This window comes from Grammomys surdaster, unplaced genomic scaffold (assembly GCF_004785775.1).
Source record: "Grammomys surdaster isolate TR1022 unplaced genomic scaffold, NIH_TR_1.0 125769, whole genome shotgun sequence".
Lineage (NCBI taxonomy): Eukaryota > Metazoa > Chordata > Mammalia > Rodentia > Muridae > Grammomys > Grammomys surdaster.
In genome coordinates, this window is record NW_021620600.1 from 2,427,861 (window position 1) to 2,446,796 (window position 18,936).

The following is an 18,936-nucleotide window of genomic DNA, read 5'->3' on the forward strand; positions in this document are numbered from 1 at the left end:
ACACACCCATACTGTGTACACCTGTACTCATGTGCACACACCCATACAGAGGGATCTAATGCCCTGGGCTCTGTGTGCATCTGACTCATGTGTACATATCCATACACTTGTTTTTGTTTTTTTGGAGGTGTGTTTTTGGTGACAGAATCTCACTGTGTAGCCCTGGTTGGCCTGAACCTCAATATGCAGACTTGGCCAGCCTCAAGCTCTGTTTGAAGATCTGCTATTAAAGATGTATGCCACTACATCTGGCTCCATACACATAATTGAAAAAACAAAAACGTAACTGTTTCCTAGCATAATCCAGTCAAATTGTAAAATCCTTCACTGGCCTACGAGGCCTTCAAAGTCTCCCACACACCGAAGCGAAATGTCAAACAGTACTACTCCCGCCTGCTCAGCTAGTCACGATGCCAGCCTTTTGCTGATGAACTTCTGCTTCAAGTCTTTGTACTTGTTTTTCCTTCTTCCTAGAAATGTTCTTACCCCAGATGGTTCCAGAGCTCATTTCCGTATATGCTCAGGTTTCTGGCCAAATAGCACTTCTCACAAAGCCCTCTCTTTACCATCCAATAGAAAACTACGACTTTACTACTGTCACTGCCACCACCATTTCTTCCTGCTTTACTTTCCTCAAAAACTGTTATCAACTTTCCAATGTTAGTACCATGACTTTGATAATGGCTTCTACGTAATTAAACCCAGAAGTACAAGTTTTAGTCTAATTGTTCACACTGTCATATCCCTACACTCTATGGTACAATAGAGCTTTGTTTTTTTTGAGACAGGGTCTCATTATGAAGACCAAGCTGGCCTCAAACTCAGTCATATGCCTACCTTTGCCTCCCAACCATTAAAAGTGCATGGCATCATTTCAAACTCAGTAACTTTTATTATGACCACTTTCTTCTCCCCAGTTAGTAGTGATTCATCTTCTACTGTAAAATACTGTATGAAAAACAAAAAGTTACTGCTATGAACAAGGTAGAAAGTTATCTGCATAAAGAAAGATAGACTAACTGTAGGAATACATTAATTGGTAAAAATTACAACCAAGAATGTTGCTAACAAAGGTCTGTTTAGGAAGATAAACATTACTATATAGACCTTTACCTGGGGCCAATTAGATCCCCCCAACCCCCTTGGTCATTACAGACAAGTACAGGAAAAAATTAAGTGGTTAGAGAACCAAGAGACAAGAGGTCTGGTCTTCAAGGACTCAGGGAATGGCTTTACCAAAAAAAAAAAGAAAAGAAAAGAAAAAGAAAGAAAGAAAAAAAAAGAGAGCGATCTAGTTTCACAAAAATTAAAAAAAGAAAGAAAAGAAACTTTTTATGTTTGTTTTGAAACTCTCACTGTGTATCCCTGGCTGGTCTGGAACTCCCGATCTGTCCTGATCTGTCCATCAACTGCCTACAGAACGCTGGGATTAAAGGCCTGTGCCACCACGCCCAGTTTATTTGTGTTTCCTTGTAAATGGAAAACTTTTACGATCTCTAGTATTGGTTTGATAAGAGTATCAAAGCCAACTCAATGGCTGGAGGAGTTAGCGCTCAACTACGTTACACAAATTTCATTCCAATTAAATTTGGTAAATTACAAAAACCAAAAAGCATTCTGGAGTCAGGTGCCCAGTAGTAAGTACTAAGTACTAAGAAGCTAATGTGTAAAATATCCAAAAGGCCTTTTAAAAGGTGAGAGAAAACCCCCCACAATCAGGCAAGTAGTAAGAATTTTTAAGTTCAACTCAAAGTAAACAAACAAACAACTGCGTTCATCACAGTTAATGCAAGCAATGGAACGCAACTGCAGAGTTCTCTAGAGTGGGGAAGGGCTGGCAATCTAGATTTTCTGGCTGTTCTACTTCAGCGATCCAATTGCATCAACAGTTCCCGAGCTCCGGCGGGGTGTGCCGGACTGGGCTGGAGAGAGGCGCGCGGGGACTGGCTCTGAGCAGGGCCCGGCTCTGGCCGGCAAGACAAGACGACGGCTGGGCGGGCTGGGACCGTAAGCAGCGCCGGGCGGACAGCAGCGGCCGCGCCAGGCACGACCCCGCTTTTGTTTATGGAGGCGAAGGCGGGAAGGGCCGCTCCGCAGAGGGAAGGCGGCCTCAGCCTAGCCCGCGGGGTTGCTCAGTAGGGCGCGGGCTCACCTTGGACATCATCTTCTTCAGCTGACTCTCGGAAACAGCCATGGCGCGCTCCTCCGTCCCCACAGGCAGAGGGTAGGCGCCACGGGGCCGCCCCAGGCCGCCAGACAATCGCAGCCGCCGCCCCGCCCCTGCCAAGCAGGAAGCCGGCGCACCGTGCTTCCGCTTCCCGCGCGTCACTTCCGGGGGCGCAGTTCTGCGGCGCGAAGGAGGGCGTGAGGTCGGAGCGGCTCCACAGGCGCCGGTGGTGGCGATGTTTGCAAGCCTTTCTCGGCTCCTAAGACTCCCGGCCCGCTAGCGAGCCTTGCCACCCACTGCCGCTCGGAAGGTCCTGGGCTCGCGTCACTCACAGAACTAGCTCGTGGACATTCTAGAGCCAGGAGTTGCTTTTGGGTGACTACGCCCGAGGCACCTCTGATTATCACATCCGTTTTTGTTACTGTCAGTTTAAACGCTCGAAAGCCCTTCATGGTATGTGCGCAAGGGCAGAGGAAAGTGACATATTTTTCCTTTAGGAAGCTGTGCGGTAATTTCCTCCTCAGGATACTTCCCCCTAGTAATTCCTGTGTGCCCACGTGAAGATCAGGCCGTAGTCTGCTTTGCTTGAGGGCAGGCTTATTTTCAGATTAAGAAGAACTTTCCCCTTTAAACTTCTGAGCCGCCTCTCCAATGTTAATCCCAAAGATGCAAGGAGAAAGGCCGTAGACCCAAATCATCATAGCCAAGTTAATTAAAACAAGCTTTTTTATGTACAGACATAGGCAAGAAAATGAGTTTTACAGTTAAGGGGTAGGGAGTTTCCAGATGGGCGATTTGGCAGGTAAATAGGGTTACAGGAACAGAACAGAACAAAATGGCCATACAACCTTTTATAAAGAGGTGGTTGTAAGGTGGTCTTAACAAGGTAGTCATGACAAAGTGGTCATGACAAAGAGTTATAACAGGTGGTCATAATAACCTTTTGAAACAAAGGCATTGCTGTATAGACACATTTGAAGTTAAGGTTGCAGGTGGGGTGTAACCCAATCCTGAGAAACACATTTAATCAACAACAGGAATGTTGCTAATGGCTTTCAAGCCTAAAATGGAGGCAGGCTGGGCTCATCACCAGCCCTATTTTCAGTTCTTAATTGCCTTGTAGAATCCAAGAGGTGATACTCAATCTCGGTTGAGTTTCTGTTTCCAATAAAAGCTTGTTCCAGGGCTTGAAGGGATAGCTCAGTAGTAGAGTACTTGTTGCTCTTGCAGAGGGTTAGGGTTAGGTTCCCAGTTACAGGGAGTCCTGATAGCCTCCATGGGCACCAGGCACGGGTGGTACACATACATCCAATGCAGGCAAAACACTCATGCTAATACAATAATCTCAAAATCACAAAGGACATATTAACCATTAATTTTTATTACTTTTATAAATACAATCATCCAAAGTATAAAGCCTAGTATAGACAGTGGTGAAAGAGAATACATCTGTATGATCTTAGTATATAATCAATTCCTTTCTAAGTCCAAGGTCATGGACAGCCTAAGGGAAAGTGCATGGCAGGTGTCAGCATACTATCTCCAAAGGCAACATCAGCCTTGAGTAACTAGCTCCAGTCAAACTTGAAGCACACGCTAGCCTACTACCCACTGTTTCAGGTTGTTTAAAATTGTGCCCTGGAGAGATGGCTTAAAAGCACTTGTTCTACAAGTCTGATGGCCAGAGTTGAGATTTCACAGGGCATTCTCACCCATGACTGTAACATCTATAATACCAGCTTCAAGAAGGGTGAAGAAAGATCTCTGGGGGCTTGCTGACTTCGGGCTTCACAAAGATGTGAGCCCCAGGTTCAGGAGGAGACTGTGCTTCAAGAAGTAGGACTGTTGTGGGGTCCTCTTAAATCCAACATAACTCAAATGCTAGGTCAATGCAGATGATGACAAAAGTTTTTTTTTTTTTTTTTGTCAGAGCATCAGAACAGACTCGGGAGCCAAACTATGACCCTCAAGGGACGTTGTACAGCATATTTAAAGGATGAAACCACAAAGGAGTGGGGTAGGCTACAGTATTGTCCAATCATGTTTTGACATAATGGGTTGAGCAAGGAGTTCTATCAATTGGGATAGGAGTTGGTCCTTGGGCCTGGAACATGAACTTAGTTTGGCCCTGCCAGAAAGATGGAGAAGATGTCCTTGAGATGTCTGGACTCAGACAACTGTTTCCTTGCAACAGAAGCTGTTCAGCTGTTGGGAAGTCCTCAGCTTCCCCAGGGCCTGGGACCTTGAATTTAGTTTCTCTGATTAAATGGAGTCTGAAAATGAAATGGTAGGCAGTCCTTATAATAAGCTTTTTTTGCTTGTTCCCAACAGGATGAATGATGGAGGGCACTGAATGCCTTATGTTTCCCACAATGTCTTTAAAAATACTGAAAAACACTCATTTTAAACTGTTCATTTTAAACTGTGGCTTACTTAGAAGTTCCTTTAACTAGAGCATCTATGCATCTAGTTAAAGTTTCTTTACCCAGAGTTTCTATGAATTGGAGAAGTACTATGTAACACGCTGCTTTAGAAGCTTTTAAACAAGGTATGACCATCTTAATTTAGAAATCAAGTCCTTGGAAGGCTGAAGCAAAAGAATCAAAAGATTAAGGCCTGCAATGGCTACATAGCATTATCTTGCTTGAAAAAAAATCTCATTTATATATATATTTAAAATTAGAAACAACTAAACCAGTTGGCGACAGCATACACTTTTACTCCCAGCACTCAGGAGGCAGAGGCAGGCAGATCTTTGAGTTTGAGGCCATCCTGGTCTTAGAGTGAGTTCCAGGATGGCCAGGGCTACACAGAGAAACCCTGTGTCGAAAAACCAAAACAAAACAATTTTTTTGAGACAACTGATAAAGGCTATTTTCTTTATCTTACACTTAAGCCACTTAAGTGAACAATGGATGTGGTCGATCAGAGAACACTATGGAATCCTTCTTTAATCTGACTGTATCTTCTTTCACTTAATCAGACAGCATATAGTCCTTTTAAAATAAAAGTTTATTTCATTTATTATTTTTGATATTTAAGGAAACAGTGCAAATTGAAAAATAAAAAATAGACCTTATAGTATCAAAAGCATTTTAATCCAAGCCCCAATAAAGATCTTGAGATATTGCATGCTTTTGGGAAAAATGAAAGTTTCCCCTTCACATAGCAAGAAGGAAAAGTGATGTTTTATTAACATAGTGCTTTCTTTTTTAAATGAGGAAATAAATCTTTTACTAGTTTTCACAAAAGCCTGCATTTCAGAATATAACAAGACAAAAAAGTCAGGATTTATAACTTGATATAGGATTCAGCCTTATCATATGGTAGGTTATCCCCTTAGGGAATGAACACTAACTCTGATCCTGTCCTTGTGCTTCAGGTGAGAAATATGCAAATACTATATATTTCCAATTGGTTTGGAGACTGATACAGTAGTTAATCAAGTCAACATCATCCACAACAAAGATTTGAAGAAAATGAAAGTTACCACATAGAAGCCTGTAACTGTTAAATAAGTAAATCAAAATGAGGTGGTTGAATGGCACCATCTGAATTACAATTGTTACTTAACTCAAGGAAGTGTGTGACTTCTGTCCTGTGACCCGAGGTGAGGTCAACTAACAAAATACTTGGCTAACAATGAGTATTCAATAAATATGTGTATTATTGACATTTTTTTCTATAACATAGCTCTTGGTAGCTCATTGTTATTCTGTAGTTGGTTTATTGTTCAAGAGAGTTTTAGAATTAGATTATAGAAACAGGGTTGGGGATGAGCCATGATGGTAGAGGACCTGCCTAGCTTGCATCAGACCCTGGATTAGATCCCCACAAACAAAATAAGACTTGTTGCTGAACATAGTAGCCAGTATCCATGAGGCTTAGGCAGATGATGGCTGAGAATTTGAGGTTACTCTCAAAAACAAAAGAAGAGAAAGAAATTCTAATTTAGGAATTACTGAATTCCTAACTAGTTATCAGCTATTAGAAAATACTAGAAAAACACATATAAAATGACTGCTTCAATGGTACTTTCCTATTTCATACAAAGGCCAGTAAAAACAATACCAAAATTATCTACAAAGAACTAATGCTTATCTCCTCAAGTACCCCAGGTTTTTGTGGTTCTGGGACCAAACCCAGGGCTCTGTGCATACTAAGCAAACATCTTACCAGTGAGCCTAGACTGAATGTCCAAGGTTTTATCCAGTTAAATCTGGTGGGAGTCTTTGTCACCACCTTACTTTTCTACTTTCTTCAATATGGGATACTGAAGGTCACTTGCCATTGTAATTATATAAGTCACACTGAGAATGAGATTATTTCCTTTCTATCTCACAAACCACTGAGTTCCTCTTTCTCTGACTAGACTGATTCCTTGTCACAGGCTTTCTCAACACTCTGGACTTCACAATACTTAGCACTTTTGAATTTATATGATATTTGGTAACTGCATTCCCTGTTAATCTGTAAGCATTAGCAGAGCTTGTCCTAATCGGGGCATGTTCACTAATAGTGCTTCATTTGAGAGAAGTTTCTAATAAATACCAGATGAAGGACTAAATAAATAAACACAGTCTGCTATTTGTGGACTATCTGGGGAAGAGGCTAATCAATCTTTGTAAAAAAATAGGCAGATGTGGTGGCGCACACCTTTAATATCATTGGGAGACAGAGGCAGGCAGTTCTCTGTGAGTTCAAGGCCAGTCTGTATACAATAGCAAGCTCCAAGACAGCCAGGACTACATAAAGACCCTGTCTCAAAAAAATAAAAAATAAATAAAAAATAAAAGAAAGAAGCACCCACATGAGAATAAAAGTAATTCTTTCATAGTATCCCAAACCTCAACTTCAGTGTCTTGTGACAACTTGGCATTTAGGCCCATAAGCCTTTCCACAACCCCCATTGCTACCTATAAAAAGAAAGATTGTACAGGTAAGCAATGCTCCTTAGAACCCACGTGACCTTAGACACTAAAGTTGTTCTCCTCTGCAATGAAGATAAATAGTCCCTACCTCAGCCAGTGAGGACTCTACAAACAAAGCACCCACTACACAAGAGCTATGTTAGCTGTTGCTGTCATCTGCGTGTCACAATAGTCACCAGCCATGCTGTCTTTCCCCTATGGAAATACTGCTACTGACCAATCACCAAGGCACAGTCGGAACGGTTTCTTCTTGGGAGAATAATGCTTGCTCAGAAGCAGCAGGCTAGCTGGCCTCTCTCCTTTAAGACCCATGGTTTTTAGGAAAGCCTCATCTTTTGGTATCAAGATAATACTGCATGGCTGTTACTCATTACCTACGGCCATAGGAAAACACGTCTCTCTTTTTCTACTAATACAGCTTTAAGATAGAGTGAAGATTTTCTAGCCCAGGAAGAGGCTATAGAAATTTTCAGGAAATAAATCTCACTGGAAATTAAATCACATTATTTTTCATATATTAAAAAATTCCATTTAAGCCAGGCAGTGGTGGTGCACACCTTTAATCCCAGCACTTGGGAGGCAGAGGCAGGTGGATTTCTGAGTTCGAGGCTAGCCTGGTCTACAGAGTGAGTTCCAGGACAGCCAGGGCTATACAGAGAAACCCTGTCTCGAAAAACCAAAAAAAAAAAAAAAAAAAAAAAATCCATTTAACCAACTTAAAATGCATACTCACATCCTTTCCAGTGTTTGATGGCTAGTGAATTTGAAGAAGGAAGATAAAATGCTTCGCCACCACTGTGACCTGCATCTTGCAAAAGCAGCATTAATCCATAAAGCCCAGATTCTCTGAATGGATTCTTACCACAGATTGTGAGCCCATCCTGCCTTCAGCTTACCATACTTAGAAGAAATGTCCAACAGGAATCTTTACAGACTATCTTCAAAGTGTCAGATGTGCCTTAAGTTTAGGACATGTACTTTTTTTTTTTTTTTTTTCGAGACAGGGTTTCTCTGTGTAGCCCTGGCTGTCCTGGAACTCACTCTGTAGACCAGTCTGGCCTCGAACTCAGAAATCCACCTGCCTTTGCCTCCCAAGTGCTGGGATTAAAGGCGTGTGCCACCACGGCCCGGCAGGACATGTAATTTAAAATGAAATACAGTACAAATGAATGTTTGTCCTGCTGCAGGTTTAAACAACAGTATATGTATGTCAAAACCCCACAAGAAATTAGATCCTTTCCCACTCTCTTCTCAAGGATTCAAATTATAAAGCTAACTAAGAAGCTGTCTACTATAAAGGCTGTTTTTAAGAATAAATAGTAAGTTGTGGAAGTTCTTAAAACAATGTGTGTTGGCAAAATTAAATAAGCTTCCCCTCTCCAGGTGACCGTGCTTGGGAATCACAGTTTCAGCTGCTGCTGGAGACCGTGGATTGAGGATGCACTGGACTGGAGTGTCTCGGTCACTGTGTCTTCTCCTGCTGTGGTTTTGATGACTTCAGATACCCCACTGGTTCCCAGGATGCACGGCAAACTTAAAAATACTTCACTATCTAAACCATAATATCCCTGAAATGAAAAAGTGGGGATTATAAAAAAAAGAGTTGGGATTATAAAGCTGAATTACTACAAAAAAAATTAAATTTATAGGGCTGGAGAGATGGCTGAGCAGCTCAGAGTGTGCTGCTCTTTCAGGACTGAGTCTTTCCCAGACCCATGTCAGGGAGCTCACAGCTGCCTGAAACTCCAGCTTCAGGGATCCCACACTCACACTCACACGAGCGGGTCCATGGGTACCCGCACTCACACGAGCAACCCCTGCCATATAATATATACAAAAATAATAAAAAAAATTTAAAAGATAACAAAAAGAATTCTTTCTTGCTTTTCTAGTTCTAGTACAAAGTGATACAAGTTAAATTTGTTTACTGATTTTCTAAACTCAAGTTACAGCTCAGGAAACAGCTGAGATAGGAGGAGCCTGGTCAAAGATACCCTCTTCGCAGAGGGTAAACTACCTGTCTGTAATAAGGGCAGCAGTCTGAAGGCTAATCCAGAGACGGACATTAGAGTCCTTGTGGAAAGACAGCACGGACTCTGGGAACAGCCACATACAGTACGTTATTTTACATTTTTTTCCCATGTTATATTTCCTTCCTGGAGTTCAAGAAGATCTGACCCAGTACTTATATTTCATTTTAGCTGTGTTTTTTTTCGGGGGGGGGGAGATTTATGCTCTAGTAAAAGGCGGAGAACTGCTGAGGTGAGTTGCTGGCTTGGGAGATAGATGCCAATCAGGATTTAGATTATATGAACACCTTTGAGAAATCTTCCAAGTTACATGGAAGTGACAGGACTAGCTCATCATCAAGATTTCCCAGAAGCAACTCAACGCTTAAATTCCTACTTCTTCACCAAAGTTGTTGACACACCAGTCCTGCTGCCTTTATATGATTAATATTGAAGATATCAAAGTCTAAAATACATGAATGAAAATCAGTTACCTTTGCTAAAGTTGATACAGAATGCACTTTCTTTTTATTATTTATAATAGTATCCACCAGGTCAGCCACCGACAGCCCAACAGACCAAGATCTTTGACCTTTTATCTTCAATAGTTCCATGGCTCTATATTAAGAGAGAGAGAGAGAAAGAGAGAGAGAGAGAGAGAGAGAAAGAGAGAGAGAGAGAGAGAGAGAGAGAGAGAGAGAGAGAGAGATCAGAAAAATTTTAAAAGGCTTGCAGATAATATATTACTTAAGTTTTTCCTAAAATATGAGATCCACAATTCACACAAATACCCTCACAGCATTAAAAAGATGCTCACCATTGTGAATATTTAACTATATTAATTAAACAGTATCAGCTGGGTGTGGTGGCTCATCATCATGCCTTTAATCCCAGCTCTTGGAAGGCAAAGGAAGAAGAACCTCTGTGAATTCCAGGCTAGCCAGGACAAACTGTATCACAACAAAAACAACAAAAAGCCATCATAAATATCAGTCCAGGCTCTCAGAGCTTGAAAGGATAAAAGGGACCGACCGGTAGGCAGTTCTGGAGACTATAAAAACACGCGCCTGCAATTGCTGCTCAGAGGACAATGTCAGGGAGAACCAGCAGCCCACATCTACAGACCCTTTCTCCCATGTGGTCGGTCAGCAAGCTCAAGTGTGCAAACATAGACATATGAGCATGTTTGCTGTATTTAAGAAAAACTACATAGTGCTTATGAGAATAAGGTTGGGACTGAAGCCATGACTCAGAGGTCAAAAGCCAGTGCTGCTTTTCTAGAAGACTGAGTTCAGTTCCCAGCACCCATGTCAGGAGGCTCACAGCTGCTACTAACTCCAGCTCCAGGGGAGCTGACACTGTTTTAGCACCCATGCGTACACACACATACACTTACATACAGATCACAGAAAAGAAGGAGCTGTGTTCAGACCACTTGTTACTTCACCATCACCAACAATACTTTCCTCAAGTCTGGAGTGGTAGCAGAGTGTGGGTTTTTACATCTTCAGCTCCTGAGTTTTAGAGTATGTCATGGTTGGAAGGAGTAGAGTGAGGGAATGTAATCTGATTACATAATACTTATGGTTATAGCATTAGTAGGTTCCTCTGCCTTGTTTCCTTTGGGTGGTGCTGGAGATTAAACTCAGAGCCATGGCTGTGCTAAAAGACTAAACTCCCATGTCTTACACCAAAGCTGCTGCTGCTGCTGCTGACACTCTTGTGTCAGGAAGCGTTCCTGAACCCCCAGAAGACCAACAAGGAGCTGTTTCAGATGTAACAGCATTAGGGTCTCCTTATTACAAGCTTGGGCTTGGACTCTCCTCCAATCCAACCCTGACACAGCAGGACAGGAAGGGAATACAGGACAGTCCCTGGACCCTCAGCAGGACAAGTTTTTATAGGAAAACAGGAGCAAGTGAGGAGGTGAGGGAGGAGGTGTCCAGTCTGGCAAGCATCTAATACAATGACTATAAACCAAATCACAAATGGTCTGAAAGTGCATCTGAAACAATCAGATTAATCTTTGATTAACTGTGGCTAGGCTATAGCTAGGGAGTAACTCTGGCCAAGGACGAGCCATGGGGTCCTCCCTGATACGTAGGAGCAGCTTAGATTCTGCTGTAGGTCAAATTCTCAGGTTTTTTTTTTCCTTTAAGATGGAGGCCAGTCCAAAGATGGAGTAAGTTTGGCCTCTCAACACAGCAGTCCTGCCTTTATATGATCAGAGTCTAAAATATAGGAATGAAAATATAGTGGCCTTTCTCGAGCTTGACACAGAATGCATTTTTACAATAGTGTCCAGTAGGAGAGATGGCTTAGCAGTCAAGAGCACAGAAGACACAGGTTTGGTGCCCAGCAACCACTTGGCAGCTCACAACCACTCCAAGTGACCTGACATTCTCATCTAGCCTCCACATGTATAAGACACACGTTACATACATACATACATACATACATACATACATACATACATACATACATGCATAGGAGAAAACCCTCATACATATAAAATAAAAATAAGTCCTAAAAAAGAAAGGCAGACTTACATGTTGTTATAGTTTGAATATGCTTGGTCCAGGGAGTGGCACTATTTGGAGGTGTGGCCTTGCTGGAGTAGGTGTGTCACTGTGGGTGTGGGTTTTAAGTCCTAGCGGCTAGGAAGCCAGTATTCTGCTAGCAGCCTTCAGATGAAGATGTAGAACTCTCAGCTCTGCCTGAACCACAACTACCTAGATGTTGCCATGCTTCCACCTTGATGATAATGGACTGTAAGCCAGCTCTAATTAAATGTTGTCCTTTATAAGACTTGCCTTGGACATGGTGTCTGTTCAGAGCAGTAAAACCCTAACTAAGACAGAAGATGGTACCAGGAGTGGGGTATAGCTATCATAGGCCATATTTTTGTTTGGAAGAATGTAGATTTTGGGACTTTGGATTTGGAAAGCATTGGAATGCTTTAAGTGGTGCTTAATGAGCTATCCTCAAAGAAATATGGAAGACTTTGTTGCTGTGAGTGAACTGTGCTGACCCGAACCAAGAGGTTTCAGTGGAAAAGAACTTCAGGATGTGGCCTAGAGACTGTTTTTATGGTATTTTGGTGAAGAATGTGGCTGCTTTTTGCACTTGTCTGAAAGGTCTGCCTGAGATTAAGGTAAGGAGATTTATACTAATTGCACTGACAAAGGAAGTCTCAAAAAAGCCCAGCAGAGGCTTTGCTCTCTGGTTAAGTCTCATGAAGAACATTTTGAACATGCATAGCAAGCTTAGAAAAATGACACAGAATGTATTTTTACAATAGTGTCCAGTAGGAGAGATGGCTTAGCAGTCAAGAGCACAGAAGAAAAAAAAATATAAAGGAAAAATATAAAATATATGGTTCAAGTATTACAGGGGCACCAGGAAGTGCAATGGAGCTGAATCCTATGTTCTAGGAGACGACAGATTAAGGGATTTGGGGACAAGATCCCATCCAGCTAAGTTTAGGTCCAGGCGTGGTGGTACACACCTTTAATCCCAGAAGACAGATCTCTGAGTTCAAGGTCAATCTACAGAGCAAGTTCCAGGAAAGTCAAGCTTAGGCAGTGAAGGTGAAAGCACAGCCTCATTTACGGTTGGTGGCCCAGGACTGAAGGAGTAATGCAAAGATTTGAGGCTTGGCACCACGAAGAGAGCCTATGAAAGGCTATTAGTGAAGCCTAGTTGCAGTGGAAGACCCCAGTGTATTGGAGATGCCAGTACCATGGGATGATCACAAGAACAGCAGCAGCAGTGGAGTGGATCAACCTCAGCAGAGCTGAAGAAGTGACATGAGCCCTTTGGAGGAGCCCAGAAGAGCATGTGTGGATCCCAGACACTGAAACAAGAAGCTGTAACACTGAAGCTGCCTTGAAGACCCCAAGATTTTTTGAGATGTCAGAGTCATGGGCTATCTGCTGAGGAAAGCTGCTAAAAGGGAGTGGAACCAGCCAGGAGAAAGACGTGTGTTGCAGTCAACAAAGATGAAAAAGGAGTTGGAGATCTGAAGACTGCTTTGGCATCAGTCATAGAGATGCAGAGTTTAGAGTTTGCCCAGCTGGTTTCCTGTCTTGCTTTGGGGATTATAGTTAAGTGATTGGATAGACTGCAGAAGAGACTTTGAACTTTGGACTTTTGACATTGTTGATAATGCTATAGACTATGGGGCTTTGGAAGAGAGACTAAATACACTCTAACAATTACGCTATGGCTAGATACGGCCCCCATAGACTCATGTATTTGAACAAGCCTATGGGGCTAGGGAATAGACATGTGCAACACAGAAAGCTATTAAATTTTATAATTAATCAAAGTGCAGGATGGTCTAGAAGTGTAATCTGTTACAAATGAACAGTGTGTGCATGTGGGGGATGTTAAATTGGCTGTTTTTAGAAGATTGGATTATCTCAGCTTTTACTCTTGATAGACAGCTATGGTAGTTGAAATTCAAGTAGGCATACTTTTTTTTTTTTTTTAAAAAAAAGGTAGGGGCTGGAGGGATGGTTCAATGGTTCAGAACCCTGACTGTTCTTCCAGAGGTCCTGAGCTCAAATGCCAGCAACCACATGGTGGCTCACAACCATCTAGAATGGGATCTGATACCCTCTTCTGGTGTGTCTGAAGAGAGATACAGTGTACTCATATACATAAAATAAATAAATAAATCTTAAATAAAAAAGGTATGTAAATTAAAACCATTTAAATTTATTCCATTTGAAAATTATAGGGAGCATAATTCAGTGATACAACACATACTTAATTAGCACATCCATAGCTCTGAATTTAATCTCCAGCATCATCAAAACGACAAAAATACAATAGCAAAAAATGAGAACGAAGCCGGAGAACCTGGAGTGCAGTGTTTAACCTGATGAAATCCTCACACCCTCTTCTTTCCACCTGACGTGTACTAAAACCCACAGCTGAAAATGTAAACATCTACACTTTACTACCGTGCCAGGCTTGAGAGCATTATCTGTGATAGTGAAATAGTAAATGGTCTGAGAATAGCCTGTGTGTGAATCCCAGGTGTATGGTACACCTCAGAGGGCCTCCACATAAAGTGCCTGTGCATTGCATGGCCCTTTGACAAGATAGATCCATTTCTAGGTAGTAAGATAAGTCCTCTTTACACTAACCTGATGTCAGATGTAAAGGATGCAAACCACTGACTCAAATGAGCTACTGTTTTTCCCTTCACATGTCTAGAGGAAATGCAAGCTCTCCTGGAAGTCCAGGACTGCTGGGCACTGCTCCTTGTACTTCCTGTTAGCCGGTCCTGTTTACAGAAGCCTGGCAAGAAGCTGCTGTGTAAATAGCTGCTCTGTCAGCTAGGGTGCACATGAGTTTTCGTTGGATTTTTCTCAAATCTGCAGTTACCTGTTGGATAGCTGTGCCTGAGAGCTGGGACTCATTACTCCATCTTGGCTACTCCACGAGCACACTAAAAATAAAGAAATAGTTACATTTCGTCAGTGATTTTTCTTAAGATTAGCATGTGACAAATGGCTGGGAGTGGTGGCATAAGCTTTTAATCATAGCCATCAGGAGACAAAGGCAGGAAGACAGGTCTCCTTGTGTTCGAGGCCAGCATGACCCACATAAAGTTTCAGGACTGCTAAGGCTACACAGTGAGACTCTGTCTTATTTAAAAAAAAAAAAAAAGGGACGCAAGCAAGCAACAACTGGCCTTCTGAGGTCAAGGGACCTGGTCTTTTTAAGGTTTCCCCTCTAACAACATTTACTTCCCCATTGATGACACTGTACTTTCTGTGTTGGGACAAGAAAGCTTTTAAACCTACATCTCCTAAAACTGTGATCCCTAAAGTCTACTGTGCCTTCCTTACCTGTTTTCACTCATCAGCAACAGGTCTATAAAGGTTGCTTTATTGCTCATGGAAGTCCCCTTTCCTCAGGGGCTGCACATAACAGGCTTTCAAATGGTATGAGCACTTGATATCCATTCTGCTGGGAAGCACACTGACTAATTTGAAGACTAACTTGGTAACCTATTTTGGGATGGAATTTCTACAGCTGCAAGAGAAGCAACACCTTCCAGATTACCCACATCCTGTAACCACAGTGTTTGTAAGAAATCAAAAAATCTGACTCAGCACAAACCAGTTGCAGTTTTTAAAAGCATGATGACACCTAAAGTCTTCTTTCTGTGTATGCCCTGTACAAACATTACCAAGGCAAGAGCTGCATCAGAAGCACCCACAAACTGGATATCTGCATCACTTTTTAATACTGACCTAAAATTGTAACACTTGAAACCATTCCAATATTCATCTAAATAAAGACATTTTTATATAAGTTAGTTTTGGGATAGGCAAAGCAAAACCATGTAAGAACAATATCATATGTCTAAGATTCACATACTCTAAACTGCTTTTAAAAAATAAAACAAAACATAGATCATTTAGTGATTGATAGGATCAGGACACCTCCCTTCTTCAAGATGACTGACTGATTGCCTTGTTGCAAGGGTCACTTGTTCCTCTTTGTATCCTTTCCAATATATTCTCTGTTCTGCTGCTGAGGACACAGAAGCTAATGCACAATCAATCCTATACACCATTCAAGATCTTATTTGTTAACAAAGAGAAAAAGACTAGTAATAGTTAAAGCGAAAACCATGGGGAAGTTTCAAGCTTTTTTATAATGCTGGGACTGAACCTAGGGCCTTGCTCATTCCGGCCAGGTGCTCCTCCACCAGACTCAACACCCTGCTGAGTATGTGTCTCCACTTCTAAAACAAACAACAAAAACCACAACCCTTTTATGCAAGTGAAAAAGAGCACAAACTCAAGAATTGTTATATGAAAAATATAAATGCATAGAGAAGGCTAAAAAATTTCTATTATTTATTTTAGCTGGGGTTTTTGCTTGTTTGTCTGTTTTTGAGACAGGGTCTCACTATATGTTACTGGCTGGCTTGGAACTACTTTTATAGACCAGGCTGGACTTGGACTCCCAAGATCCTTCTGTCTCTGCTTCCTGAGTACTGGGATGAAAGGTGTTTACCAAGCCCAAGAGATTTTTAAAATGTTCTACTTAGAAGGGTTATATAAGAGTTATTACTTAAGGTTTCTTGGACATGGAGACCATTTGCTAACTGAAATACAGTATTATAGACCTTGAAAGGATGAATAAAGATATCGAGGTAGACATAAAAAGATTCACAAAGGAGATAAAATAATCAGAAAATTACGAGCACTGCCGCCATTATGTACATAGTTAAGATAGGAAAGATGGGTAAGTAGGAATCTCAGATTCTTTTTTGTACTTAATTTTGTTTTTTAGTTTTTTTTTTAAAAAATAATTATTTATTTATTTTATTTAGCTGAATACACTGTAGCTGTCTTCATGCACACAGAAGAGGGCATCCCATTACAGATGGTTGTGACCCACCATGTGGTTGCTGGGAATTGAACTCAGGACCTCTGGAAGGACCTCTGAGCCATCTCTCCAGTCCAATTTTTAGATTTACTTATTTTATGAGTGTGTTGTCTATATCTATATATATGCATACATACAGTGCCCAAAGAGGCCAGAAAAGAGCACCAGAGTCTCTGAAACTGGAGTTCCAGGCAGTTGTAAGCCATCATGTACTGCTGAGAATCAAACGTGAGCCCTCTCCAGGAGCAACAAGTGCTCTTAACCCCTGCAACATCTCTCTAGCCCTACGGATCTCTCCTCTAGATAAGCCTGGAATCTAACCTAAAAGAGAAAATGTTTAGCGTGTTCACTTCTACCTGTAATGGGATGTTAAGGTCGGGATGTCCTCAACTACTAGCTTTCTGTTTTTCGGCCCAGCACTTTACATTCCTAATGCACAGCCATCCTTGCTTACGACATTCAAAACAGTGTACTCAATCATCGCTAGCTTCTATTCCAATCCTCAAAAACAGGTCCAAGAATTTTTCAAGAAAAAATGCCCATTGGGAACAGGGATTATAGCTTAGCCTGCAGAGTGCTGGCTTAGCATGTATGAAGCCCTGGATTCAACCCTCAGCACTAGACAATTATAATGGAGTGTGGTGACACATACCTGCAATCCCAGCTCGGGGGGAGGGGGAGGTGGGAAGAAGGATGAGAAGTTCAAAGGTCATTTTCATCCATATAGCAAGTTTAATGCTACCCTGGGTATATGAGACCCTATCTGATAAAAATAAATAAAATAGAAATACTGCCTTTAGAATTGCTTTTTTCTACTATATACAACACCAAACCTGTGCCAAAAGGGATAACATACTCTGAGATCCAGCCCTCAGACTGGGAAAATACTATTGCAGTAATCTTTGTTTTATATATGATTTTAATAGCACACTTAAAAAATAGTAGCTCTTAAGCAAATGTCCTGCTAACCATCTAATTTGATGCAGAATAAGTGATTGAGTTTTGGTTTGACAACAAGGTGGTGTCAGGATCATTCCTTCAATCCAAAACGGACAAAGCATTGTGGGCTGAAGGAGATGTCCGTCTTGTGAAGCAAAGGCGTGGACATAGCATGGCGCTGATGACACAACAGACATGAGGTAACACGGTGTGCTAAAGCTTATAACACATGCACGGACTTACCTAATCTTGAGTGCTTTCTGGAGGTAAGCAGGAACTAGCTAAGTGAATGGGTGGTCGTGAAAAAGAAGCAGCAGATGCAATGAGAGTGCATGAACCACTGCGAGCGACCATCTGGCTAGTGCAGAACACCTGGCACAACACCTGGCAGAACGGCAGCTGAAGCTGAGGAAGGAAGCAGGAAATAGAGCCTAAAGGTCTTATTTGCCCTGGGACTCCTCCCTAGGCTGTGGCTACCATTTGTCTCTGCAGAACTTGAAGAGGAAGATTTTACTTAGACACTTCTCCTCTTACAATTGTTTTTTTTTTTTTTTTTTTCTCGAGACAGGGTTTCTCTGTGTAGCTCTGGCTACAATTGTTTCCAAGACCTAATGTTACTTTACTTCAAATTGTTTCACTTTCTTCTTGCTAATTCATATTTATCACCATCTTGTAAATCGTAGAATAAACAGTTCACTGTGCCACTGACTGTAAGAAAGAGCAAATCTTAGCATCAATTTAGGGCTGCTCTCATTGGCTAGACCGCCCTCCGTAGCTCACTCATCCTCACTGCTCTGTGCTGCGTCTTCTATACATTTAGAAAACCAGCTCAGCAGAGGGTGGCACGTATCTTTGATCCCAGCACCCAGGAGGCAGAGACAGGTGGATCTTTGAGTTTGAGGCCAGCTTGGCCTATAGAGTGTGTTTCAGGACAGCCAGGGCTACACAGAAAAACCTCCATCTCAAAAACCCAAAACAGAAACAAAGTAAAACAAACAGAAAATGAAACAGGAAAGAAAAGAAACCTGAGGCTGGAGAATGGCTTAGTGATTAAGAGCGTTGACTACTCTTCCAGAGAAAATGGGTTCACTTCCTGGCACCCACACAAACAGCTCACAACTGTCTGTAACTCCTGTTCCAGGGGATCTGACACCCTCACATAGATATACATATAGGCAAAATGAAAATTCACATAGAATAAAAATAAAATTTAAAAACAAAATTCTTTCTTCCCAGGGTATTTGTCTGAAGAGTACTTCATAAAGATGGTAATTATTAAAAATCAATCATATCACATTACTATTATGCTATCACTTATACAAAAATTATTACTTGTTTGTAACTAACATGCAACCAGCAGAGGGAGCCTCTGATCCATTTCTGCCTTTAGGGCCAGGCAATGAAACCCAGCCATGTGTATATCCTGCTGTAAAGCAAGCGGAGTACAAAGGTTAGAGCCAGGGGTGTAGCT

General features: G+C 41.7%; 2 protein-coding genes across 5 annotated transcripts in view; both read right to left on the reverse strand.

Annotated features, from left to right (window-relative positions):
• Tsg101 (tumor susceptibility 101) overlaps window positions 1-2,298 on the reverse strand; it is a 30,896-nt gene extending 28,598 nt beyond the window's left edge. Inside the window, exon 1 of one of the 2 annotated variants that reach the window (XM_028788973.1) lies at window positions 2,153-2,298. Coding sequence is in view for 1 of the 2 variants with exons in the window: in XM_028788972.1 (XP_028644805.1) it covers window positions 2,153-2,194 (42 nt within the window). In the remaining variant the exon portion in view is untranslated. The remainder of the gene's footprint in view (window positions 1-2,152) is intronic. The other variant, XM_028788972.1, reaches the window with a different exon arrangement.
• Window positions 2,299-8,229: 5,931 nt separating this feature from the next.
• The window catches only part of Uevld (UEV and lactate/malate dehyrogenase domains), a 30,581-nt gene continuing 19,874 nt past the window's right edge, over window positions 8,230-18,936 (reverse strand). For 2 of the 3 annotated variants that reach the window (XM_028788936.1, XM_028788937.1), the window contains exons 10-12: window positions 14,505-14,568; window positions 9,602-9,725; window positions 8,230-8,666 (exon numbers count right to left, since the gene is read on the reverse strand). In XM_028788936.1, coding sequence (XP_028644769.1) covers window positions 8,499-8,666; window positions 9,602-9,725; window positions 14,505-14,568 — 356 coding nt within the window. In that variant the 3' untranslated portion in view covers window positions 8,230-8,498. Of the gene's footprint in view, window positions 8,667-9,601; window positions 9,726-14,504; window positions 14,569-18,936 lie in introns of those variants that run through there. The other variant, XM_028788938.1, reaches the window with a different exon arrangement.